The sequence below is a fragment of the Halichoerus grypus genome, chromosome 4, assembly GCF_964656455.1.
Source record: "Halichoerus grypus chromosome 4, mHalGry1.hap1.1, whole genome shotgun sequence".
NCBI classification, from domain to species: Eukaryota; Metazoa; Chordata; class Mammalia; order Carnivora; family Phocidae; genus Halichoerus; species Halichoerus grypus.
The window spans coordinates 167,856,433-167,882,626 of record NC_135715.1 but is presented as its reverse complement, the minus strand read 5'-3'; the positions used below and the strand labels follow the sequence as shown (position 1 = coordinate 167,882,626).

The window sequence follows — 26,194 nt, the reverse complement described above, 5'->3', positions numbered from 1 at the left end:
TCCGTTTGTAAAAAGAGTACAAACCAGAACTCCTGTGCCCTACTGGGTTCTTTCCATGGTACCAGTCTGTTGCTGAGCTTTAGTATCTTCATTTTTTAAATGGGGACAAAAGTACCTGTCCAACCACTCATAAGAGTGATTTGTGGATTTAATGAGCTTATATTGAAGTACTTTATAGGCTACAAAACATAAATGACAGCACCTTTGTATTGAGCATCCTCAATTCTCTACTATCCTATAAATCTGGGAATAGTAGTGGAAGCTTTACATATAACGTATGATCTCTTTTAATGCTCAACATAACCCTGCATGGTTATTATAATTATATTCAATGTATAAATCAGTTAACAGATATGCAAAGAGACTGGTTGATTTATCAGATTTGCTAAAGTCAAACAGATGGAAAGGAGAAGAGTCCAGATTCAACTCAATTGACTTTGTTTCCTTTCCTCTCTGCTCAGAGCTAGCACAGTATTACTTCATGTTCTTAAGAATGGTGAGTAAGAGAAGGGACAGGTGGGGGTCACTGTGTAACCCGCCCCTCCAGCAGCGCTAACAAAGAAAACACCTCGATAAAAATCTATACTTGTACTTTAGAACAGACCACCTGAAATCCCTGGGCTTCATACACTGTTTTTATAGTTTTTATGTATCAAATATAAAGTGCAAAGTAAAAAATAGATGTTTAAGAAGCAAGAATACAGTGTGCCACCCTAGCCTGATTCAAACTTCGATTTTTCACAAGTTCCATTCTTCTCATATTGTCATGCGCACACACAAATCAAAAATGACATACGGAACAGGAATAAGGACTTCCTTTGCTTTGGAAAACCAAGAAACGAGAAGATTTAAATTGCAGAAAAAATTTTTTCATAGTAACTAGTACACCTTCATTAGGCTTTAAGACACATTTTTGTTTACAACCTTAATACAGCCATATTTTTACTTTATAAAAATCAGGTCTCCCAGTAAAAATGGTATTTTACCACACTAATCTTTAAATTCCATCACTAAAAATGTAGTTATACACACCAATTTCTAACCTCTTGGAACATTCTGCAGAATAGATTTTAAGTCACTGGAATGAATAGCTGCTCAGAAAAACAGCACTGCTTCAACTGTGATAGGATTTGATAGTCAATATTCTTGTCTTCCAGTAAAAAGATTTCATGAGCATCAACTCCTTGTGGTTTCATCGATCAAGAGAACGTTTCTGAGCAGCTTCTGAGCAAACATTTCTTAACAGGTTGATCACAGATCTGGGGTCATCACTCCTCATAATGGCACTGCCAGACACAATCATGTTAGCTCCTGCCTGGAAGAAGTAAACATTTAAGTTATGCTTCAAAGGAAGGTGCACAGAAGCTTACAACAATTTCTGGACTAGAGTTTCTACCCTTGCATCTGTCAGCACTTTAACTGTACGAGAGCTACCTAGAGATGAACAGACTTAAGCAATCTAGTTCAATGAAGACATAAGTTGAAATGCTTAACAAATGAAGATATCAAATTATTTTTAAATGTGTTTAAGAAATCACAGACATTTTTGTAACCACCTTTAAAATAAGCTACATTGTTGCAGCTTTGCTAATATTTAGAAAAAGCTGTAAAAACCTTTAATCTTCAATTCTATTATATAGATATTATATAACATAAAAGATATAGATATAACAAATATAAAATATAACACTATATAATATATATTCTATAGATATTATATATTCTAGAGATATTATATATTCTATAGATATTATATAGATATTATATATATATTTGCATATTTTGGAACATATATAATATTCCAAAATATGCAAATATTGACAAGGCTACTAAAAAAACAAATTATCTTTTAATCTTTCAACTATGTAGTTGACCCTTGAACAAGGTCAGGGGTACCAACCCTCTGTGCAGTCAAAAATCTGTGTGTAACTTTTGACTCCCCCAAATCTACTAATAGCCTCCTATTGGCTGGAAGCCTTACCAATAACATAAACAGTTGAGTCATACATGTTTTGTATGTTATATGTATTACATACTGTATTTATAATAAAGTAAGCTAGAGAAAAAATGTTAAGAAAACCATTAGGAAAATAAAATTACAGTACTGTAAAAAAGGACTCATGCAGTTCAGACCCATGTTATTCAAGGGTCAACAGTGTATGAATTGGCAGACAATTACCGCTAAAATGTGAAACTAAAATATGGCAACATTAAATAATCTCATTTTGATGTCAGAAAGAATGAAACGCTTTTTAATATATGCTTCACTGCATTCCAGAAAGGCTCTGAGGGGCTTAAAAAAAGATGATTTCAAGATACTTCTAAATGTGGAAGCAAAGAAATCAAAGAGAAAAGCAAGAAAGGTAAATCCAAATTTAGCTCTAAACTCCCAGGATTTGACTCGAGGAGGGAAACCCAATCTGTTCTGTGATCTGCTACCAGAACAAAGTCGCAGGAGGCTACTGGGAGGGGCCCCAAGGGGGAGGAAAGTTCCTCCCAGGAGACACTGTCACTTTGTGATACAAAACACAGCATCTCCAATGACATTCCTCATAAAAGTGGAAAAAAAAAAATTAGTTTTGTAGGGTTACAGCTTGACATGTGTTTTAATGTAAGCAGGAAAAGCCCAATGGCACAGCGCAGTTCAGTAGAAAGCATTCCCCAAGTGGCCAAAGGATATATGCTCACTGTTTGGTCAGCTCCTCTTCCATCTCACAACCAAGCTTTTGAGAAGCTATCAAGCAAAAAAGTATGGCATTTATACAAACAACTGAAAGTGCAGATCAGACTGTGTCGCTTAACAAAAATGGGCCACAGAAACGGTCATGGCCTGCAATGTTAAAGGAAGGGCTGGCACCCCACCCCCGCCCCCTTTTTTTTTAAGATTTATTTTTCAGAAAGCGAGAACGAGCAGGAGGGGCAGAGGGAGAGAGAGAATCTCAAGACGACTCCACACCGAGCATGGAGCCCAATGCGGGGCTTGATCTCATGACCGTGAGATCACGGGGCTGGCACCCTCTTAGGAAGGAAGCTCAGGGCCCAACCCGGCTCAGCTCGTTACTTGGGAAAACGCATCCCACCCACAGGTATCCAGAAATCAGACCGAGATTTCCATCAGAAATGGCTCCAGTCAGTTCTTGCAAGGGACAAACTAGTAACTAATACACCTCAGTTACACAAAACCACCACCTTTTCACTTTATAAGCAGGTATGTTTTCTTTCCCTATTTTGGAAAAACATCTTACTCCAAGGCCTAGAACTTAATGATCTCCAAAAGGCTGGCATTCAGCATATTCTTTAAAAAAAAAAATAACTTCCTTCAGCATTACTCAGATAACTGGGACTTACTTTTTAATGATGATGTGATTGCTCTTCATTTTCATAGTTCTACATTTGAATAAGAAAAATACTCTTCCCAAAAAGAAAGGCAATTTAGGAAATGGAGGGGAAATCTCTTTGGCGCACAATGTCCTAGACACATGTGAAAGGAAACTGGTCTGGGTCACAGCTGAGGAGCAGTCTCACCTCTGCACATTTATGGATGGTATCCGGACCTACTCCACCATCGACTTCTATGTCCAAGGATGGGAACTGAGTCCTCAACCAATGAACCTAGATATACATGAAGAAATAAATGACTCCTATGGTGGATATGCTGGGCGTGGGGGGGGGGGGGGGGAATAAAACCAAATAAATAAAAAATCAGCCAATATCAGCCACTATAATAGAACTCCAAATATCTCACACAATATTTTATTTATTTGTTTACTTAAGTTTATTTATTTAAGTAATCTCTATACCCAACGTGGGCCTTGAGCTCAGGACCCAGAGATCAAGAGTTGCGTGCTCTATCAACTGAGCCAGCCAGGCACCCCATCACACAGATAACTTTTTATTAATACAAACTGTGACTGGGGATACCTTCCTTTTTAATACACTGAGACAAATTCAGTTTCATAAAAGCAAGGCTTGTTCTGTTTGGGAAACAGCATTCAATTTGTCATGGCTTGGCAGAGACTCTACCTCATGCAAATAAGACAAAGACAAAACCGTCAATATTCAATGAAAAGAGATCTCCCAAGAGATCTAAAGGCTACAGAGATTATAGCTTTGAAAGAAAGTTTCAAGATTAAGATGTAGTATTTTTTCTGATTTCCGAACCTAAATCTCTTACAGCATCTGTCACACCGTATTACAGTGTTGTGCGGCATCCCTCCCACGCCACCTTCAGAATGAAGACAGGTCTAAATAGGCAAGCGGTTCAAGCATGCTTACTCAATGAGCACGAATAATAAAAGCCTCACCCCCAAATGAAATATTTCTTTACCTTTGGCATCATATCTTCCATGAATTTCTGCCCTCCAAACCCAGGTTCCACTGTCATAACCAAGGCCATATCTATCTGATTAGCCCATGGTGCCAAATACTCAACTGTAGTTCCCGGTTTGATGGCAAGGCCAACCTGTAACAGAGACAAATTTGCTACATCACATTAGCAATTATTTCTGTATTATATTATTGTGGCAGATGAGACCCAGTAGAAATACCTTTCTTAAAGAGTAGAACAGACACAAGAAATGGAATGCATAAATTATTCAGACTATAACTACTTTTTAAAAAAGTCAACAAGGCTACCCAAATGTAAATGTTTCTAAAAGGCAGTCATTTTCAGGAAACATGGGTGGAATCTAGAAATCCTGTCTAACAAACAAGTTATACTTAAACTCTGGCTTCTGGGCTGAAGAACAACTGTCCCAGTCTGGTCTTGTGTGCCTATCACTTCCTGTCTTCCACCCAAACTTCCACACTGACAGTGAAGAGTAGAAAACATTACTGTCACTGCTGACCTCTCACCTTCATCCCATTCTCCCGAATGTCTTTAATCAAAGCCCCTGGGTTCTCGGTAGCCTCAAGATGAAAGGTGTATTGATTGGCTCCTGCTACAGCCATTGGTTTTACCCACTGTTCCGGCCTGGACACCATCATGTGCATATCTAGAAAGAAAAGACACATCTCCTAAATATTACTGAAAGGAAAATACCTGGCTCAGATTACTGAAGCCAGCCTACCGTTTTTGCTGTTTTGGATAATAAACTATTTGGCATTAAGATAATTCTTAAATAATTACCCTTCTGAAACTAGAGCTAGCCTCGTTTGATCTTAAAGATAGGGTTTCAGTTAAATTCACAAAAAAACTACGTTTTTCCACAAAAGGCATATGGTGCTGTATGTGACAACTAAGGAATAGAATTCAGGAAACCCAGGCCCGGGAAATGCCACTCTAAAAAACTTTAAAAAGTCCTATTATCTATGCAGACTTAATTCCTCATTTATAAAATAAGAAAACTAAATTAAACGATTCTACCAATATCTTATGGAGCACTTACTGCACCATTAACTATTCAAGGCCCCAGGGATAGAGCGAAAAACAGACAAAAGCCTCTGCTGACGGGATTACATTCTTAGTGGGGGAGACAAACCATAAAGAAAAGCAGTAAATACAGTACACACTGGGTTGGTAGTTAATACAGCCAGTGTGGCCGGGCGGGGGGGGGGGGGGGGGGGGGGGGGCAGGGGGAGAATAGATAAGAGGGCACAGGGTGAGGAGACTTGGGACAGAGCTCTGGAGGCCACTGGGCTTTATTCTGAATGAGACTGGGGGGGTGGGGGGGACACAATGGGCTCTTGAGTGAAGTGACCAGATCTCACTGAGCGGGCCATGGCAGTCACCCAGGGGAGCAAGGCCAATAGCAGTCACTGAGTCTAGTGAGAAGCCGTGGGCTCCTGGCTCTGCAGCTCGGGCCAGTGGGAGTGGCCGGGAGGGTGGGGGTGGGTGGGGGCGACAGGAGCCAGGAAGGCGCAGAAGGAAACTGCAGATCTGACCACATCCTAACTGGACAGCTCAAGTCACAGACATGGGCTGGGGAAATGGGGGTGGCCTTCTGTAGGATCCTGACTTAAAACATAAGACCAATTAACGAGAAGGTGGCTTAAAAGAGGCTGAATCAAGAAATGATGCTGTCAAGAAGGAAACTGTAAATATTCCTGTGCCGGATGGATGTGCTAAGAAGAGCTGTGAGTTTGTTTTTTTGCCAGAGGAAGCATATTTCTGATATAGCTGAGCTATAGTGAAAAAATTTCTAGTATTCTAGAACTCAACTAAGACCATAGAATGCAATAAGGCTTTGAAAACTATCAGGAAAAAGAGAATACCGCTTGACAAATGAAGCCAAGGTTAATAACAAAAGTAACAAAAATAAAACCTAGGTGAATAGGTAAAACATTGATAGACTATTTGGTGTTTATTTCTTTGTGTTCTAAACAAAGAAAAATCAATCTGCTTTAAAATATCTGTTTACTCATTCCTGAAATTACCAGACTGCTCTGCTGTTCAGTCTCCAGCACGTGGTCCCCACGGGCAGCCCTCACTAGACGATCTCGTGTTCAGAGAGCCACCGGTCAGTGAAGCTGCCTGCAGTTACGTACTGAGGTCAGCAGTTCTCAAACATTCGATCAGCAGCCTCCCTTTACACTCTTAAAAATTACTGACCGCCCCCCCACAAAGGGCTGTTGATGTGGGCTATATTTATCAGTATTTAAAATGTATTAGAAATTCAAACTAAGACATTTTTAAGTGTCTACTTATTAATTCATTTAAAAATAATAAGCACTAATAAATCTGTCACATGTTACTAAAAGAGTGACATTATTTTACACTTTTGCAAGTTCCTACTGTCTGGCTTGACAGAAGACCTCTGTATTCTCACATGTGCTCTGCATTCAGTCTGTTGCAGTATGTTGTTTCATATGAAAAAAAGGGGGGAAAAGTACAGGGAAAAGGGAGGGGTACATTAATAGCCTTTTCAGACCAGTGCGGATATTCTTCTATTTCTACCCCAAAACCCAACAACTAGGACTTTTATAAAGGTTAGCTGCAGTGTGGGATCTGTAAACTCTCCCAGGGACCTGCCTGCGCTTTGTCACACTGAAAGCCGCAGGCCTTTCCTAAAACACTTTGAACAGATCTAAGTACCAGTTCACTGAATTACACAGCTTTTCCAAACAGTGACACATTTCATTATATCCTATCAGAAAAATCACACTTATTAAGATCACTACAGATTTTATCGGAAAAGCTGTAAATAGAAAGCTCACGACCTCACAGAGGCAGACACAAGTTTTTCAAAATTCAAACTTTCCCTTGCAAGCTCTAACTTTATCAGTGGAAACAAAAATGAGGTATCTTCCTTGAAGTGACAGGCTAACTTAGTTATTTTAAAGAAAATGTCCGTAAGATCCCTGAGTGGGATAACCATAGTTTGTCTGCCAGTTGTTCATTCAAGTGAAAACGGTGGTGGTGAGAAAGGCCACCAGTCAGTTCACAACTCAGGGTGGTGCAAGTGGTTTTCCCCAAGAAAACCATCACCATGTGTACTTCCCACTCTGCACACCCAGTAGTGAAAGACACGCACCCAAGGATCAAGATTTACTGTAATGAATAATCTGCACTGATTCTTCAAGGGTATTTACTATGAACGACAGGGTGACGAAGAATAACATAATAACTCCTTGGATAGTTCAATACCACTGCTCCGATTCGGGCCACGCACCAACAGACAAACTCACCACTGCTTTTGTCCCCGTACAAATAACGGCAAATAACAGTGTCTTATGAAAACAGCGTCCACCTCCTGTCCCATCTGCAAGCGATTCCTGTGGGTCCTTAGACCACACTGAAGACCGCTGACTTAGGGGTCACAAAACAAAAACAAAACACAAAAACAACAGATTTTCCCTCTCACTTGATTGCTTAATGGTTACTACCACTCAATACTGAGATTGAACAGTTCAGAACTTAAGCAGTTATACGTGCAACTTGTGAATTACTTCTTAGAATATACACATGAATCAATTATCCAACAACAACCAAGATCCAAGAATTAAACAAAAAACACACTTCTTAGGTCACAAAACCCAAACATTAAAGGATTGGAGTCCATTCATCTTTATTGTAGACCCACTTCTAGACAGAATGATTAGCGAGCTAATGGCAAATAAATGAAAAACAGAAAGAAAAAGCAGACTCTGTGTGGTTGCGGTCAAAAGGATTGGTAAGACAGGAGACACAGACAGCAATGAGAAGTGATGCTAGGAGTCCAAATAAGAGAGGAAAAGGAAAAAAAAATTCTTTTAAATCCATACAGAGCCAGATGCGGAGGACTCTATGGCCATTGAACAGTAGGGGCAAACAAGGTTACTTATTTCATTCACCTCTGATATTCCTAAGAACAAATTTATCTTGGAAAATTCATTTTCTAAAATGTAATAAAAAAGTTTAGATCATAAGAGGCTTACATTCCATTATGTGACAATTTCAAAATGGTGAACATGCCAATTGAACACGGTTTCCCTCCTGCTACATAAATTGGTAAGGTACATTTTCTTTCGTGCAAAGTCCATGGATCCTAGAAAGAGGCTCTGCCCGAAAGACATTTCTACGAAGACAGCAATGATCCATAGCGGCATTATACAGTATAGTAGTCACTAGACTCACGTGGCCATCGAGAGCCTGCGATATGGTTAATGCCACTGAGAAGCTTCATCTTTCATTTCATTTAATCTGAACTAACTTAAATTTAAATAGCCACATATGGCTAGTGACGACCATATGGGACTGCACAGCTAGAATCCTTCATAAAATTGGTCCACAATCTGCCAAAAAAAAAAAAAATCTGTTTTATAATTCCAAAAGTTACATAGGAACATATTTATAAAAATTTGTTAAATTTCTTATGTACAAGAGATTTGTCAGGTTAAGCCATTGCTAACTTAGTTTAAAAGAGCAGTAACAACATGTGGACTGAATCCATGTTAATGAGAAATAACTTCCAGGTCACTGCGTCTTCTTAAAAAGCTTACCTCACCTTATTCTACAATACCACGGTAGAGCATACATAGGCCCCACTTGTAGAAACTCCAATTTGCATGAAATAATTGGCTTCGCTTCTAGACCATAAATCGGCTGATTTATAAATTCATTTAACAATTACACTAAGCTCCAATCTTGTGTGTATGCTTACCTTTAGGAAAACCACAGTAAACAAAGTGGATTAAATTCCTGCTCTAAAGGAGTTTATAGTTAGATAAAAGTAATCTGATTGAAGGAACTTCTAGAAAGAAAATTCAGGTGATAGGATAACTGGACAAAGGTTAATTTAGGATGGGGTGCTTAGAAAGGCCTCTCTGAGGAAATGCCAAAAATTCAGGGCCAAAAGATAAGGCAGAGCTGGCCAAGTGAACAGTGTTCCAGGCAAGGAGATCAGCGAAAGTGCCAAGGCCCTGAAGCAAGAAAGAGTTTGGCTTATTACAAGCAGCCAATGAAGCCTCGGCACAGAGAGCAGGGGAAAGGGTTCAAGATGAGATTGGAAGTTGAGAAATCAACCATCTACTTTTCCTTTACTTGAGCAACACATCCGGCTTCCGACAGCATAACACCCACTTACCAAAGAAAGGGTCCTGGCCTAGCTGCTTTCGGAGGCTTTCTACCACAGGGTGCCCAAAGGTGATGTTGGGAACAAAATGCCTATAAGACAAACAAAATCTTACTCTGAAAATGTTTTCAATTCAGTTTCTGTATTTTTCTCAAATGTATTCTCATGGGGGTAAAGGGGATCGTCTGTGATTGCAGTATTTTTCAATGCAATATTTAACATCAACAGTATTAACAATACCAAAACATCTTGGTAATTTCAGTTTTACAAAGCAGGATTTCCTTGATATTTCAACAAATCATAACAACGTCACAAGACTTAACTCTATAATTCATCATCCAACAGGTAAAAATGGAAAGAAGACACAATCAAAACCCAAGTTATGACTTGCCCAAGTCACACACTAGTTAGGAAGTTCTGGACTCCGACATGGGTCTCGAGCCCTCACCTGTCAGAGGCTGCCTGTGGCTACTACTAAACCACCTCGATCGCAGGGCACTCAGTGACAATTTATTGAACATTTCTTAACGATTATCAATAAAGAAGCTTGATGTGTATATTAATAACCACCATTTCCAGAGGGCTTACAACATGCCAGGTGTTGTACCTTCTTTCATTTCATCTTCCCAACAGCCTTATGAGGGAGATGCTGTTCTATCCCCCAGCTGAAGAGCACAGGATACAGAACTTCCTGAAGTCACCCACTTCATAATCTGTGGAGGCAGGATGCAAATGAGGTCTTCCTGACATCCGACCCAAAGTACTGCACACCATAACGTACTCCAGGTAGTCCTTCTATCGCTAGCTCACTTCAATATGGAACAAAACCCCTCTATACAAGGACCAGCCTGGGTTTTACACAGAAATATGGGAGTTCCTGCTTACCCAGAAAAGTTTACCATCTCATTGGCAAGAGACGGCTAAGGCAAGAGACAGAATCCATGACCTACTGGTACAGCTGCTGGTGAGAGCCAACTCCCTCTCCCTCCACATCCAGGTGGCCCGTGCGACTCGTTCTCACCAAAGACTGTGAATTTAAGTGATGGGTGTCACTGCAGAACCCAGGAGGTTAAGAAGTATTCCTCTTTTGCTCTCACTTTACTTTCCTATCAGTAGAGAAACCCTTAAGGAATGACAGTCACAGGATGGAAGCAGACGATGTCCCTGAATTTCTTCACGGAAGGACATTCACACTCAACTGTGACATGACCAAGAACTACACTTTATATTATTAATCCACTGAACTCTGGGCTTTATTGGTTAAAAGTAGTAGGTATTACCCTATGTGAGAATTGCAAGAAAAGCTAAACAATAACAAGTGGGCAACCTGAGGTAAGTAATATGGCACATTAAAAGAGGAGAAGATCACAAGATTTACAGAACAAATAGAATCTGTAAAGATGGGAAAAGAAATGAAGCACAGGCAGAAATAAGCACGTTACATTCAAAGAAGGGGAGAGGTCGTGGTGTTCAGCTTGGCGAGCGTGAAAAGAACAGGAGGTGGACTGCGTCACATTAAGGGTATCGAAAGCCAGGCTCAGTGGCTGGACTCCATCCTGTGGTAAATGTGAAGTGAGGTTTTAAAGCCAGAAGCAGCTGGCTCAGTCTGTAGAGCATGTGACTCTCGCCCTTCTCGGAGCTGGGAGTTCGAGCCTCACAGTGTGTGTAGGGATTACTTAAAAAAAAAAAAAGTATTAAAGCAAGAAGCAAATAAAAAATAAAGTGCAAATAATAAAACAGGAAGATGGACTGGGCAGTATATTGGAAGAAAGGAAGTAGGTGTCGGCAAATGGCAGGGAACTGTAAGAATGGAAATGAGGACCGATACACGTGACAGGATTGTTAACTGATTAGATTTGCAGAGCTGAAAAGAGAATAAACCATGATTAAGATCTTAAGCTTAGAGGACAGAATGAGTGCTAATAAAAAATTAAAACTTACACGGTCCAGCCACCATTCTAAACACGTTCCATAAGTTAACTCATTAATACCTCACAACTCTCTGGGGTAGGTACTCCTATCATCTGTATTTTACAGCCGAGGAAAAGAGGCTCAAGGTCACACAGCCAGTAAGTGCTGGAGGCAGGCATTAAACACAGGCCATCTGGCTCCAAAGTCCAGGCTCTTAGCTATTATGCTCACCTGCCCATCTATGATAACAACAAAAAAAGAAAGTTCAGGGGAGGAGGAGGAGAGGTCAGGATTCAGGGCAACTCTGAGAAGGACTGGCTAAGGTGAATGAACGGGTGTGGACACTTGCACTTGCAAACACTGTGGTCCTTGGAGGTTGGGTTTCCAGTATTTAGAAAAGCATTCTACCGTTTACCTCAGAGCAGTGACTACCTGCGCTACGGATAAGATGCTTATTGTGTTTACTCAGAACTTGGTGGTGAGGATCGGAGAAGCAGACAGTGAGGTTTACTGGATACTATACAACTCTGGAATGAAAGGTTTGGATTTTGTTCATTGTTCTTGTAACCTGCTGCATGGCCTTGGGAGGACTTTTGTTGCCTCAACCTTAGGTTGCCTTTATAATGAAAAGAGACTGTGTCTATTTTCACATCCATCTAAACACACACATCTTGAGAAAATAGGAGAAAAAAACAAATATACCTTTACCTTATTGGGAAACAAGAATAAAATATCACTTAGAACTACTCATCCCCAAATTGTAGGACTAAATGCACTGATGATCACTGCAATGCACTGGGTTCACCACAGCCGCTGGAAGAATATAAACCTACCGACGCCCTCAGAAGAAACCAAAGGCTTATGGTTAAGCCGGAACAAAAAAAGGCAACAAAGCCAAGCATGAAGTCAAGGGGTTCTAAATTTGCCTGACAAGAGTAACCTTGGGAGCACTTGTCACAAAAGGATTTACAGGCCCTACTCCAACCCTAGGACACCAAAGAGGACCTGAGAATCTGAATTCTTGACAGATGCCCTGGGAGTTCTTATCAGACCAGCTTGGAAAATACCAAATTATTTCACTCTAATGAAGAGAAATCTCATCAAGGAAGTCTGTTTCATCATTATATTATTCTGTCTTTTTTTCCCCCTTAAAGGCACTTTCTGAAGTCTGCAAAAAAGAAAACACAATAAAAAAGTATCTTTTTTCCCCCAGAGACTTACTGAGATTAAGCTATAATTGTTTCCAACACAGGTATACAATTATTTTCTCTCTCATCATGTATCATCATCAACCCTAAATTTTGTTTACAGTTGTCATACAATCGATTTCAGACAGATAAAACCTTTACCAGATCTCCCAACAAGGCTAAGATCGTAAGATGATTAAGGCTGATCGAAAATGTAGCAAGATTGTAACCAGAAAACATTTCCCGAGATTCAAGCAACACAATTTCATATGCCTACAGGGGCTGGCAGAAAACATGGAGGAGCAGAACAGGGCAGATGGGGACAGGAGACAAATGAAGAACATCCATTAGCCTAGCTACTGGAGGTTGTGGACCCAGTACAGGCAAATCTTTGGATGTTTGTCAAAGGTCAGCAATCTAGTACTAATGTGACATCTCCCCAGTTTTAAATCCTGGTCACCAATTTAGAAACTGCTTATTTCCTCTCTTCCTACACTTAGGACCAACACACTTCTGGTCACTGTCCTGTCATGACAGATGTATATGTTTTCCAATTTTCTAGAGAACTCACTTGTTCTTTTTTTCAAGTATCCAACCATACTAGTGCACCACCCTCCCCTTGCCCCCAAAATAATCCCAAAACTCGTTCCTGACTTTCAAGATAAAGACATTCAGTTTTAATCAGGAGAGAAACTGGGGGCTTCAGGGAGAAAGGGGAAACAACAGGTGCATCCAAATTGTAATACTGGGGATTTTTTTTAAAGGGACCAGGAAACAGAAAAGCATGAAGGCAGTACCTGGAGGGAAGGTAAGTCGTGGCTGGCCACCTTGGAAAAGGGAGTCCAGGCCCCCACCTGCATACACCTGGCCCAGGAAACAAGGCAGCTCAGCCAGCTTTGCCTTTTCTGGCGGGACATCAGGAAGAGGCTGGACCTCCCTGAACTAGTTTCCTCCTTTGCAAAAGGGGAATAAAAAACACCTCTTAGCTCAAAAAGTTGTGAAGGTTAAATGGGAAAGGTTTAAAATGGTGTTTGGAGAATTTAATTTTGTCAAACCAAGAGATTACTTGGCAAAGGGGGAAAGGAGTCAATAAAAAACAAATACTTTTATCTTAATAAGCTCCGGGTCTGCCAGAGGGCTGGGAGGGGACAAAAGTGATTCATTAGAGATCTCTCTATTATGACAGATCCAATCATTCATTCAGCCACTTATAACTAAGCCTGTCACAGTGCTTTACCTGAGGAGGACTGAGGTGAGCCAGAGACCCTGCTTTCAGGGAGTTTACACCGTAGCAGGAGAGACGTGAAATAACAAAAATAAGTGTATAGTTACTCTTCAAGGAAAAAGAATGTGTTAATCATTCTCTGTAAGCCCAGGTCCCACAGGAGACATTAGTTTCTGAGACAACACAGCTGTTGCCTGCTTCTAATCCTTGCTCCTCCATTTCCTAACTAGGAGACCTCAGACAGGTGACTTAACTTCTCTATGTCCAATTCCCCACTGTCAAATGCTGGTGCCAATAACAGCCTCATAAGGTTGTGTGAATTAAACCACAAAGAGCATCAGAACAGAAATAGTTAAGTGTTCAAAAGTATTAGCTATTACTGTTATCATTAATATTCCTGACCTGTGAACAGAAACAATTTTTTTTTCCATTCAGTTACTCAAACAGGGTACAAGACTTATTTAAAAAACCAAACTGCTTTCCCTGTTAAAAAGACTACATACAGGGGCGCCTGGGTGGCTCAGTCGTTAAGCGTCTGCCTTCGGCTCAGGTCATGGTCCCAGGGTCCTGGGATCGAGCCCCGCATCGGGCTCCCTGCTCGGCGGGAAGCCTGCTTCTCCCTCTCCCACTCCCCCTGCTTGTGTTCCCTCTCTCGCTGTGTCTCTCTCTGTCAAATAAATAAATAAACTCTTTAAAAAAAAAAAAAACTACATACATATACATGTAGCCTGCTCTATCCTGAGGTAGGTGTCTCAGACAAAAAATTTGTGTCCCAGACATGAAAATGTAGCCATCTCTGAAGTATACACTCCATTCAGCGACGTGTGAAAGTTCAGAACTTTCCAGAAAAGCAGAATTATGTATATGATAGCACAATAAAAATCAAGTTTTTGTGAGAGATAATATTTACTAATCTTACACACTTATCCTAGAATTCTTAGTATTCTAAGGTCAAGATTTTGCCATCATCAGTTGGGATACTGATAACGGAATGAAACGCAAAAGGAAAACAACAGATTTAATCAGAGAGAACAAAGGAAGACAAAACTCTTGTAACAGGAGTGACATAAAAAAAGGAAGTAACTCACCATCTTTTGTAAATAACACAATTTGCAAATTTGCATGAAGTCACACAGGAACTTTACCTATTTGAAATAAATTTTATTTTTCTACCCCAACCCAAAGTAATGGCTGTTATTACTTTAAGGCCAGTTATCAGCAGGGCTCAAAAAACTACTTGGCCAATCCAAGAAAATACAATTTGCAACTCTGTCACAATGTTGTGTAATCCTGAGAGTCCTACTGTTTTCTCTAGGTTCGTTTCCACATTTTATAGCCAACTTCAAAAAACTAGCATCATCCTGGTTCTGAACAATATTGATTATGTGCTGTAACTACAGTGCTTAAAAATTACTTACAAAAAAACTGACCTCCCTGAAGAGCAGGGTGCCTGAAGAGAAAATAAACAGGAAAATCAAAATTCGAACAATGATACAACAACTAATAATTACAGAGAATTTACTGTAGGTCAGGCACTGTATACTTATCGTGTTAGCTCCTTTCATCCTCCAAAGTTGCCTAAGCGGTAGGTTCTATTATTACTCCCATTTTTCACATAATGAAACTGAAGCTCAATGAGGTTAAGTAGCTTGTCCCGGGTGACCCATCAAATGGCAGAACTCGGGCAATCTCACTACAGGTGCCAAGCTCTTCATCGTTATAGAAACCTTTCTCCTCAGCTTTGCCACTAACTAGCTATATGAGCTTGGGCAAGTCATGCCTATCCCCTTGGGCCTCAGTTTCTCTTAACTGAAAATGAGAGACGTATCCTAGAGGTTTACGATTGCGACCGGGTCCCAGGTGCTAGGAGACCACACGTTACGTGGGGGGAGGGGAGGTGGAGGTTTGGGACGCAGTCGCAGCCCAGCATTCGGCCTCGGGTTCGCTCCAGGAAGGGCCTTCAGGACTCTCCCCCCAGTCCCTTTTTCAGTACCGCGTTTAGAGTGAGGCGCTCTGCGGTACAGGGACGCCGTGCACCCAATAGGCACTCAATAAAGGTGCGCCGAGCCCGCCCCGCGCAGCAACCCTGACCCGAGCCCCGAGGAGTTACCCGTCCATTACATCCAGGTGCAAATAATCGGCCCCAGAGTCCAGCATCCGGAGGCACTCAGCCCCTAAATTGGCCAAATCGCTGTTAAGGATGGACGGGCCAATCTTGCAGCCAGACGCCATGGTGCTGGTTCCCAAGAGCTAGTTACCCACGAGTCCCCCGGTAAGACGAAAGTGTCGCCCCGATTGGCTGCGCAGTTTTAGCCCCTTCCCGGTAGAGTCTTCCGGACTCTACCGGAAGCAGCTGCCCGGGGGGAGGAAGTTCCGCCTCCCCGGGGGCGGGCTGTCTGCCCAGGGGCTTTGGGGCGGGGCCTCGTCTGCAGGCCCATTCTTCTTTCCCTTGACCTTCCTTCTGGAAATGAGCCTTTTAGGTTTCCCAGTCCTAGCAGGATTCGAGGAGTTTTTTAATTTTTTGCTTTACATCCCCTGCAGTTCCCTTTCCTCAGCTCTTGTCCTCACTTCACTTTTTGCTTCCCTATTGTTTGCATCTGTGCTGCTTTCCTCTCCTCTTGGGCTCTTGTGCTTGCCTTTAAAAAACAAAACGAAGGGGCGCCTGGGTGGCTCAGTAGGTTAAGCGTCTGCCTTCTGCTGAGGGCATGATCCCAGGATCAAGCCCCGAGTTGGGCTCCCTGCTCAGTGAGGAGTTGGCTTCTCCCTCTGCACCACCCCCACCCCGCCCCACGGGTTGTGCTCTCTGGCTCACTCTCTCTAATAAATAAAATCCTTTCTTCTCATCTCTGTCTCCTTGAACTCCTCTGAAGAGGTGAAGGAGTCAGATTTAGGGCAGAGTCCTCTCTCTTCCAGATACTAACTGGGTAACGTGGCAGTCACTTCCCCCTGCCTCCTAATTCTCATCTCTAAGGATCTTCCCAGTCTTTAGGATTGTTGTAAGGATTAGATAAGTGAATCCAGGTAAGGAAACCAGCACATGATGTCTGGTGCTCAGTAGAGAATGTGGTGGTTATTATTATTACTATTCTCCTTCTGGGCTTCCGGCCCTCATCCTTACCTTCTGTTTTTCCCTCTCAGTAATGTTCGGTGACAAATTGTAATACATTTATTTACTATTCAGACAGTCTGGAAGAGGGTAAGAGTGTTCCTCTGCTAAATGTGCCTAGGGTCATTGAGTCAGGACCAGATGAAATAAAATCGCGTGAGGGAAAAAAAAAAAAAAAAAAAGAGGATTTAGCAAGAGCATAGCTTAGATGGTAGGGAATGGGCACTTTGTACTCTACACCAAGGTCAACTGATGGTAACTTGGACTGCATCGTGGTTCCAGCCACATTCAGAGGGCAACCAGCTCCTTCACATTCCTCCTGGGAAATCTACCAGTTATTCCAGTGGGTCACAATCCAGGCAGAGAAATCAAGCTGGGTTACCCAGTTTCCCAAGTTGCCCACTCTGCTTTATTTTGAAGGATATTGGTGGAAAGCTTGAGTAAAATGGAGCTCAGCTGGAGCTGGAGGGAAGAATTGGAGGTGTCTAACTGAAGGGTGACCGCAAGCCAGACTGTGGGAGTTGAGAAGAGACATCAAGGCACACCCCAGGGATGCAAAATGAACATTTTTCTGAATGAGTTAACATATTCCCTATGTCCGGAAATGAGAAATGAAACTTAATCAGGCATCTTAAATATTTTTAGCTTTATTTTATTATATGTGCATATTCAAACACAGAGGTCTTAATATCTTTCATAAATATCTTTCATAAACATTTCAGTATTTATTCATATGCATTTTTTTCCATGCTCTTTGGTCATTCATAACAGACTTCAAAGTCATCTGAGGGAAGTTGGCTGTGTAATCAATCTTTTGTTTTTATCTATAAAATGGCTAATAAAGGATTTTCATCCTGCAGTCACAGTGACTATTGAAAAATATTATGGAGGTACGTTGATCTGTAATGCTAAATGATCCTGAAATAATATAAGTAAATTTGTCTTAAGCTTTTCCAAATACATTCTGCCCTTGTTTTTATTGTCCTGAGTGTCAAACCAAACTTTGTTTCTGAAATGCCGCAGTTGAGACCCACTAAAGTAAATGAGGAAGTGGGACTTTCTACTCACTGCCAAGACAAGGCCATGGAATTGGGAGGGTGAGGTCATAGGGCAACAGCATAACTTGGTGTGATAGCAGCAAATTCCAGAGACTCATAAAGTATCCTGTATAACTTGAGGAAGGGTATTTCGTTTGCATTTTGGACTGTAATTCCATTTCTCACCCTTTTTTCCTTGTTGGTCCCTATAAACACCCTAGTCTCATCATAGATGGTCTTAGAGCTAGACAGCAGAGTGAAGAATGTTCTTCATTGACTAAAAGGACAGATACTAAAGAAGGGAGGAAGGGCGCCTGGGTGGCTCAGTCAGTTAAGCACCTGCCTTCGGCTCAGGTCATGATCCCAGGGCCCTGGGATCGAGTCCCATGTCTGGCTCCCTGCTCTGCAGGGAGTCGGCTTCTCCCTCTGCCTCTCCCCCGACTCGTTCTCTCAATCTCTGTCTCTCAAATAAATAAAGAAGGGAGGCGATGTCACCCTGCCTACCGTGCTCTTGCAGGCTTGAAAGAGAAAACAGTTATTCCCAGCCTGTGCAACAGGCCCTAACCAGACACCCAAATACCACATATATATATATTTTTTCCTTCACCATTGTCATGCCCAGTTATGCCTTTTGATACTGTGGTTCTCAGTGACTTGTCCCAATGCACTCATTAACTCAGTTTCCTTTTCGGAAAAATCAAATAACTTATCTAATAGAATTATAAAATCAGCAAATACTGAAAAATGAAAGTAAAATATTTTGCTATAGAAAATGCTGTATCCAGGATTTGAACTGCTTTAATTGAATCCAAGTGGTCTAAATCTACACCCACTATAACGGATGATACATGTTTATTCTGAGGTCTCTCAAAAGATAATTTCAGAAGAAGCAACCTCTTGGTTGAGTCCAATTTTTTATACATGGGAAGTAGGTGCCTGTTTTGATTTTCCTTTAAACAAGATAAATATCATTAAGCATCATAGCTTAAGAAATAATCTAGTATGACTAATCTGTATTTATCATATATAATAATTTTTAGTCATATACTCAATAATATTTTGATTACAAAAACTGTTAATTATCCTGAACTTTTTCTGATCTTCCCCAACTGTTTTTTTTAAAATAATTATTCTTTCAAACTCCAGGTAACAGTACTCCTGAGAATACATCTTGAGACAATCTTATGCACATACATATAAATACTTTATCAATTACACATAAACATTCAACACATTACATTCAACACATTTAAGGGCACCTTAAATGCAACAGATGCACACATCTGCAAAACCTCAGTAGTCCTAGTATGAAAACATTCCCACTCTATAAGGCCCTGTTTCTCAGAGTGGAGGCTTTTTTGCAAGGTACAATGATACTTAGCTTATTAAAAAAAGTTTCTAACAGACTTCCATAACACTAGAGTGAAGGAGTCAGGCTGAAAGACGGACATGCCAGTATCATCATGTTCAAAACAGCCCAGGACTTTTTAAGTACATATAAAGGTATTTAGAATCCTCAGATATTCAACAATCTTCTTTGACCCCTTTACTTTTTAAATATTGGATACAATTATACGTGGAGAATTTGGATCAAGAATCAAAAAACTGGACCAAAGTGCACACATATATAGAGACTCATATAGCCCAGACACCTGTAATTACCAAACATAAGGCCTCTAACACTAATTGAGCAGCATAATTTTTAACAGGCAAAATACATCAGCTTAGAAAGAATCATCAAAACACTTTATATGTGTATTTCTACACTTGAGAATTAATTCAACATTAAGTAAATGTTCTGAAAATTTTGTAAAACATTAAAAGAGGCCATATACCCCCTCTATTTTCTCAAGTTTTAGATTTGAAATTTTTCATTTTGTCCATTATCTTTAACTCGCAGATGTCTTTAATTCTCTTAGTAAATGGGACCCAAACCCCAAATTCTATTTGAAAGTATAAATCACAACCTAAGCAATGCCTATTTAATAAGCAAATCTAACAGAAAAAAATAATTTCCCTTTGTGATTTGGGTGACTTTAGCAGGTCTCCTCTCTCTATAAACATACTTTTCATAGCCAATGTAGTTGAAGTTAAAGCATACAGAATGTGTTTTCAATTCATTGCAATGTAATCAAAATCTGTAACTTTAACTGGAGGACTAGAAAAATGCACGCACACGCACACACACACACACACACACGTGCACACACACACCCCACACCAATTTAGGTACATATATGAGTTTTTATATGTTTAGTAGTTATGTAACAGTTTTCTAATGTAAACTGTTAAAATTTTGAAATTCAGTTTTGAACTATATGATGCCAAGCCCTGTTACAGGATCAGTAACACACTAGATATGGCCTCATGAGCCTTCTAAGTTTTATGCTTTTCTTGAAGTAAGTGAACTTCAAGTTAAAGTAAAATATACAAGCTGACTGTGTCTATGAAGAGATTGCTCACTTTATAATTTTTCCTCATAAACGTAGATGTCTAAAGGATCATAGGAAAATTGTTAATGTTGAGAAAAAGTTATTTTATTGAACCAATTCTAACAATAACCTTAATATCTGAAAATATGCCCTCAAGGGCAGGCACAGGATACTGTAATCACATCTTCCAATATCTCTTAATCTTGGCATTGATGTGGTCATGGCTAGAAGTAGGGATACGATCTCTTTCTAGCTATTATATTTACATTTAGTTTATATCATAGTATAGGCTGTTTAGGTTCTTAATTCAAAATTATGTCCGATAATTTTTTGAATATTTTCTCTCTAATGTGGTTGTGAAATGGAATGATCTTAGGGCTTTAGCATTTTGATTTACAACATGCAAGGTAAATGACGGTTGAAAAATAAATATTGAAAAATCCAGAGCTTTAAAAATAGTACTTTTTTCTTCTTCTTGTAAATGGCTGTATTGTTGATCAAAGCAAAAATGGCTGCAGGCTTATTTATTAGTCTCCTCAAACTAATATTTTCCTTATTGATTATTTTTATGTAAATTGCTACTCATACAGCCACCTGATTTAATATTTTTGAAACTATAAAAATAAACATTTGCATGAGATGTATAACGTGAGTAATCTCAAAAATTGCATTCTCTTTTTAGAACATATTATTTGTTAATATTCCTAGGTAAGCAGCTCCATAATAGTATATATTTTTAACTGCTCGAGGCTTCTTGAATCATAAATAATGTGCAGTGAAATGGCTCTTTCCTCTTATTCTTCCCTGGTTTTTATGGTCTTCACACAACCAAATTATCTTAGCCATTGATTTTTTTTTAAAGATGTTTATGAAACAACATGCGCATTAGCAGCAAAATCTACTGAGACTGTGTCACCCGTTGGATGTAAAGTGCTGTGTTTTCATCTTTTCCAAGCAAAAGTATTCACCTTTTAGGAAAGCGATCCCTCCCACATCTTGTCTACACCTGCCACTCTTAACAAGATATGGAATTAAACATGAGACTCGTCTAGGTCTCCGTCAGTCTCCCCCAGCTCAGTGGGCATCAGAGTGAACTGGCTGGACAGCAGGGGGTTCTCCATGCCGTGTTCCTCACTGATGTGAAGGATGGTGTCTCCGTGCTGTAGGAGGATGGATGTCTCAAGGCCTGTGAATTCATCAGGGTCTGAGAGCTGCGTAGAGAGGGGACCGTGTGCTGAAGCACCTTGCACTTCTGCGTCCTCTCTCTTTTCTCCTTCTTCAGCGGGGAGGGGCTCACTCTGTCATCAAAAGGATCAGAACATCATGGAAATCAGGAGAGGTGTGAGGAAAGAGGATCAAAAATGTCACTGTCTACCTGAAGCTGGACAAGGACACTGGCCAGTCCCAGCTCTAGCTTTTGCCATATGTGAGCTCTTATATGGACCCTTTCACCCTCGCAAGCCTGTTTCCTAACCTGCAGCATGAGTGTATTTTTTTGCCCTGCTTACCCTGTAGACTGTGAGGATAAGGAGATGGTGGTGTTACGAGGCTTGTTAACCATTCAACACTCTACAAACGTATGCAGTATTATTGCCCCTTAGCTTTCTCTAAATGACACTGGGAAGGACACGGGGCCTAAGGGGATTCGTTTATAAAAATTCAAAGAAGAAAAAAAAAAATCAAAACAACAAGAAAAAGTCAAAACGATGAGGAAAAAGTTCAGAATATTGAGTTCCTCTCATCTCATAGGACACAGACAGCTATTTACAGGCTTCTAGACCGGTAACTTTATTTTCCTTTCAAATTGAACTATCTTTCAACCAGGTATCGTATCATGGTTTTCAATGGTTATTTTAGTTGTGAAATATTTTCTCTTGGGTTTTTCATAACAAAGAATCCCAAGATTTCTCTTATTCCTTCTTAAGTAGATGTATTACTGCCCACATACTTTATATGGATGTTCTTGTCCATGACGACAGGATTGTTGTCTGTCTGGGTAACAAAATGTTACAGACTCAGACTTCCATTATATGGAATAAATGTGCATATCCATGTTGTTCCTAGACACAAGTGTGCAGGGGGCAAGCCTCTCCTGTTTCTTTAGAGCCCTCACCTGCCTGGGAGACAGGCTGTGAAGATCAGCAACTACAATGGCAGGGGAAGACGTGAGGACTGGTTTGCCCATTCCTTCCGGCTTCTTAGATGGGGCTGGACTGCAGCCTTGTGGCTGGCCTGTGGTGGGAAGTGTTTCTGGTGGGGCAGCGGCTGGCTCCGGCTGAGCCTCGATGAAGGTCACAGAACGTTTCTGATCCGCTGTGGGTCAGAAGTAAAGCAGTAAATAGGGAAAAAATATATTGTCAAGTGCTTAATAATTAGCTTTAACCAGTGTTTCCTAGCTTTTCTTTGTAAAGACACTGCTGGCTTATTAATAAATAAGAGCGTATTTGACTATTATGTACATGTTTTGATTTCACCTCCTTATAAAGAGAACTTGGGTAGAAAAAATCATTTTTACATAAATGGCTTAAAACAAGATTTCCATAGAGCATTAGGTGAACTTGGTCATCGCTCATAACAGCTACCAACAAGACTTAAAAGTCCCTATCATTCATCATTTCTTTGTCTTCAGTAAGACATAACAAACTCAGTTCCTAGCTTGGGTAAAGAAAACACAACCTTCGAGAATCAAATCTCATAGCATTTGTGGTTTACCTTGGACTCTTCCATTTCCCTAGACTTATGGGGAAAGGATAGGGGAGGAAAGGTGAAAAGAAGGAAAGGCACTAAAGTGCTCTGGGAAACTTCTTCCTTTATCCTGAGCAGGAGCTCAGGGTCTGCAGACCTTCCTGACCGAGTTGCATGACATTGAGTCAACGCTATAGTCCGAAGGGACAAGGAGGCCTCACCAGATGGCTTCGTTTTAGGTTGAATACTCCTGCGAGTGGTTGACAGCCGAGCCCCGTGGCGGTTTTTGGGTTCAGTCTGCGTCTTCTGACGGGACAGTAGAGGACGTCTTAGCTAAAGAGAATAGGCAGAATAAAGCTGGCAAGAGGGTTCTAACTGCCTGGGAGGAAACTCTGTGCTCAGAGGATTCTATGATGTATTCTTTCCTTTATGGGTTTCTGTGGATGCTTGTACTTGTAGCTGATAAATTAAACTTCTTTCTGCATACAGAACGACTGAGTATTTGAATCTGGCATCCCCTTTAACCAATTCTATCTCCCAATTATTAGTTCTTTACCTATCCCAAGGACATTAATTAATATAATTTAAAATAGTCAATGTGACAATTTCAGGATACATAACTAATAAGTATTGCTCATTGATCAGCCTTTGCTCATCTAGAAGTTGTAGTTAAACACATGCTAATTCTCAACGGGAGGCTGGTGAAAAAAATTTCAGTTGCTGAGAAAGTGTCTGGTATGCAAATGTTGGGAAGCTCCAATCAAAGCGACTGTACAAAGGCTCATTTAAATTTGTATGTAGAGAGTAAAGGGACCCCACCTGAGGAAATCTGTAAAGATGGTCTTTACTTTGATTTCGGTTTTAACCTGAATCATTAATTGTGAAATGAGGAAGAAAGGACAACTGGGTCTATGCCTCTATATAGAAACAGGCCTTACATCAACTTCATAACAAATATTCCTTGCTCAGTAAGTTTGGTTGGGAAAGAAGGTTTCTGAACAGGGGACGAAGAGAAGTATAGACCTGCTTATGAGCCTAGGAATCAGCTTTACCAATAAGAAGATTCAAAGCTAAAATAGAAGCCAAAAACTCTCTGCTTGCTTTTAAAGTTGCTCTTGTACTGCTTATTTCAGGCGGGGAGAAGGCCAAATAGGATCTCCATATACGTGGGCATTACAGATTAACTAGAGCTTCCATTTCATAGGATGACTCTCCTGCCCTTTCCGGGTCTGCTTACCTGCCTCAGGCCCCTCTTCCTCCCCAGCGGCTGCTGAATGAGGAGGTTCTGTTGGCCAGGTTCACTCTGGACACTTGGCACCCTGTCAAGCATCAACAGCGTTAGCGGACCTCGGAGAGAGTGCAGATGACCATCCTCTGCTGGGTGTTAACCAAAGCCACTTCTAGGAAACAGTCACTTCAAAGATACCATTATCTTTGAAGGAAGGTTGGGAAAGTATCCCTGGGATGGGAGATTTCAAGGGTTTGGGAGGGAGGACGAGGCCTCGTAGCCCCAAGCTGCCAAAATTGAGATTTTGATTTTAGTCACTGATGCCATATCTATCATTCAGCAAAACATTGGTTCGATCACACCCCTGGTTTGGAAGCCACCAAAAGGTTAAAGATGTCACATTCTAATCTCAATTTTTTTTTTTTTTCCAAGGGGAAGGGAAAAGGTGGTGACAAACAAACACAAACAACTCTATCACATGGATGGGAACACCTTTGTTAAAATTTCAATTTAAATGAAAATAAGATGGACAGATATCAAACACATCAGACACAGAATCCATTTGGGTGAAGGGGCACATTCAACACATGTTTGCAGCCTGAAGTCTCTGTGACTACTGAGTAAATGAATAGTCACATGGGTAGACAATTAAATGTTTTTTAAGAAAAGATTTTAGATTTAAAAGGCCGGCAAAATAATCAAGCTATCAGAAGAACTCAGAAACTTAATTGAATAGCTGCACTCAAACATATTGTGCAATTTATAAAAACAACAACCTGCTCCCCCCAAATTTACTGTGTATGTGTGTATTTTATATGCAAAAATGCCTCCTGACAGTGCTTGCTACTTCAATGTAGGGTGAGGCTGAAAATACTGTCATGGGCCCATGATCCATTTTCATTCTGCATGCATGTATAATAGGTATTTATAATGGGAATGGCGGTGAAAAAAAAGAAATGTTTTGTGCCCCAGAGAACACTGTAATCCTGTGTATGATGCCAATGTGCTTATTTGGTTAATGGACAATTGATTTCTGCTTTGCCTTTGCAAAAGGAGAGTCATCTACAAATCGTTTTTAGAGTAAAATATTCCACAGAGGAATCCAGAGTCAGCAACTGTCCAGGAAAAAGAAAGACTATATTCATTCATTTCCATTAAAAAAAGAGAGAGAGAGAGAGAGAGAGAGAGAGCTATTTAAAATATCTAGCTGCAGTTGTAGAGAAAGAAATTGGTGGCAAGATAGACAATCAGATGTTTCCCCTGTTATGTTAACAATTGGTTAACCCTCACTTGGGTGATTGTCATGTCTGTCATTTTTTAAAAGTCTTACTCATATTTCCACTAGAAGAAAATCAACAATTCCCAAATGGAGTTTCTCAACGTTTTTATGAAATAAGGATGTCATTTTATCATAATTATACCATTTGGGGTACACAGTACAAAATTCCATAAAGAGTCCCCAAAACGGATGCTTTTTAAACTTTCTTGTTCTCCTTAATGTCAAGTTCAAAAGATCAATATACATTATTTTTATACATATGTGACCTTTCTATGAAGATGGAAAAATATTCAAAGGAACAATGCAATAAATTCTGATAAGCAATCCAGACTATGTTGCTGGCATGTTTGAAGTGACATCTCCTTATTAATTATACATTTTAACATGTGCCTTAAATTGGAAAGAATATTTGATCACCATATGCACAGAAGTAGAAACAAGTTTCTCCCAAATACCAAGCAAAGCTTTCTTTGGGATGGTTTCTTCATTGACATCTAAATGTTACCTCAGTTCCCTTGGCCGTAAAGGGAGGTTAATACTTACCACCTACCTCCCATTAAGGTCGAGAAAAGAAGTTAGTTGATGTAAAATGGTTTGGACATGAAAAGGGATG

General features: G+C 40.3%; 2 protein-coding genes across 18 annotated transcripts in view; both read right to left on the bottom strand.

The window, feature by feature from the left end:
• Positions 1 to 847: 847 nt before the first annotated feature.
• On the bottom strand, positions 848 to 16,162 carry RPE (ribulose-5-phosphate-3-epimerase). Of its 6 annotated transcripts, none has more exons than XM_078071277.1 (7): positions 15,936 to 16,162; positions 15,233 to 15,264; positions 9,504 to 9,583; positions 4,855 to 4,994; positions 4,328 to 4,462; positions 3,526 to 3,612; positions 848 to 1,315 (listed from the first exon to the last, which is right to left on the bottom strand). In XM_078071277.1, exons 1-7 carry the CDS (start codon positions 16,044 to 16,046, stop codon positions 1,193 to 1,195), a joined length of 708 nt encoding a protein of 235 aa, XP_077927403.1. In that variant the 5' UTR covers positions 16,047 to 16,162; the 3' UTR covers positions 848 to 1,192. The 6 variants fall into 6 exon arrangements, with proteins under 6 accessions (XP_077927403.1, XP_035954658.1, XP_035954657.1 ...); XM_036098765.2 differs by having other exon boundaries at positions 15,925 to 16,014; XM_036098764.2 differs by lacking the exon at positions 9,504 to 9,583 and having other exon boundaries at positions 15,925 to 16,162.
• Positions 16,163 to 17,556: 1,394 nt separating this feature from the next.
• The window catches only part of UNC80 (unc-80 subunit of NALCN channel complex), a 230,500-nt gene continuing 221,862 nt past the window's right edge, over positions 17,557 to 26,194 (bottom strand). For all 12 annotated transcript variants that reach the window (XM_036098772.2, XM_036098778.2, XM_036098773.2 and 9 more), the window contains 4 exons: positions 24,312 to 24,393; positions 23,296 to 23,407; positions 22,503 to 22,702; positions 17,557 to 21,687 (listed from right to left, as the gene is read on the bottom strand). In XM_036098772.2, the coding sequence (XP_035954665.1) occupies positions 21,421 to 21,687; positions 22,503 to 22,702; positions 23,296 to 23,407; positions 24,312 to 24,393 (661 nt within the window). In that variant the 3' untranslated portion in view covers positions 17,557 to 21,420. The remainder of the gene's footprint in view (positions 21,688 to 22,502; positions 22,703 to 23,295; positions 23,408 to 24,311; positions 24,394 to 26,194) is intronic.

Excerpts from the sequence above, each read along its gene's own strand:
- RPE (XM_078071277.1), bottom strand. The coding sequence starts at position 16,046 with ATGGCGTCTGGCTGCAAGATTGGCCCGTCCATCCTTAACAGCGATTTG. Across the intron at positions 9,584-15,232 it reads TCAGGGAGGTCAGTTTTTTT|GCATTTTGTTCCCAACATCA; the intron begins GTAAGTAATTTT and ends TTTGTCTTATAG. Across the intron at positions 4,463-4,854 it reads TTCGGGAGAATGGGATGAAG|GTTGGCCTTGCCATCAAACC; the intron begins GTGAGAGGTCAG and ends TCTCTGTTACAG.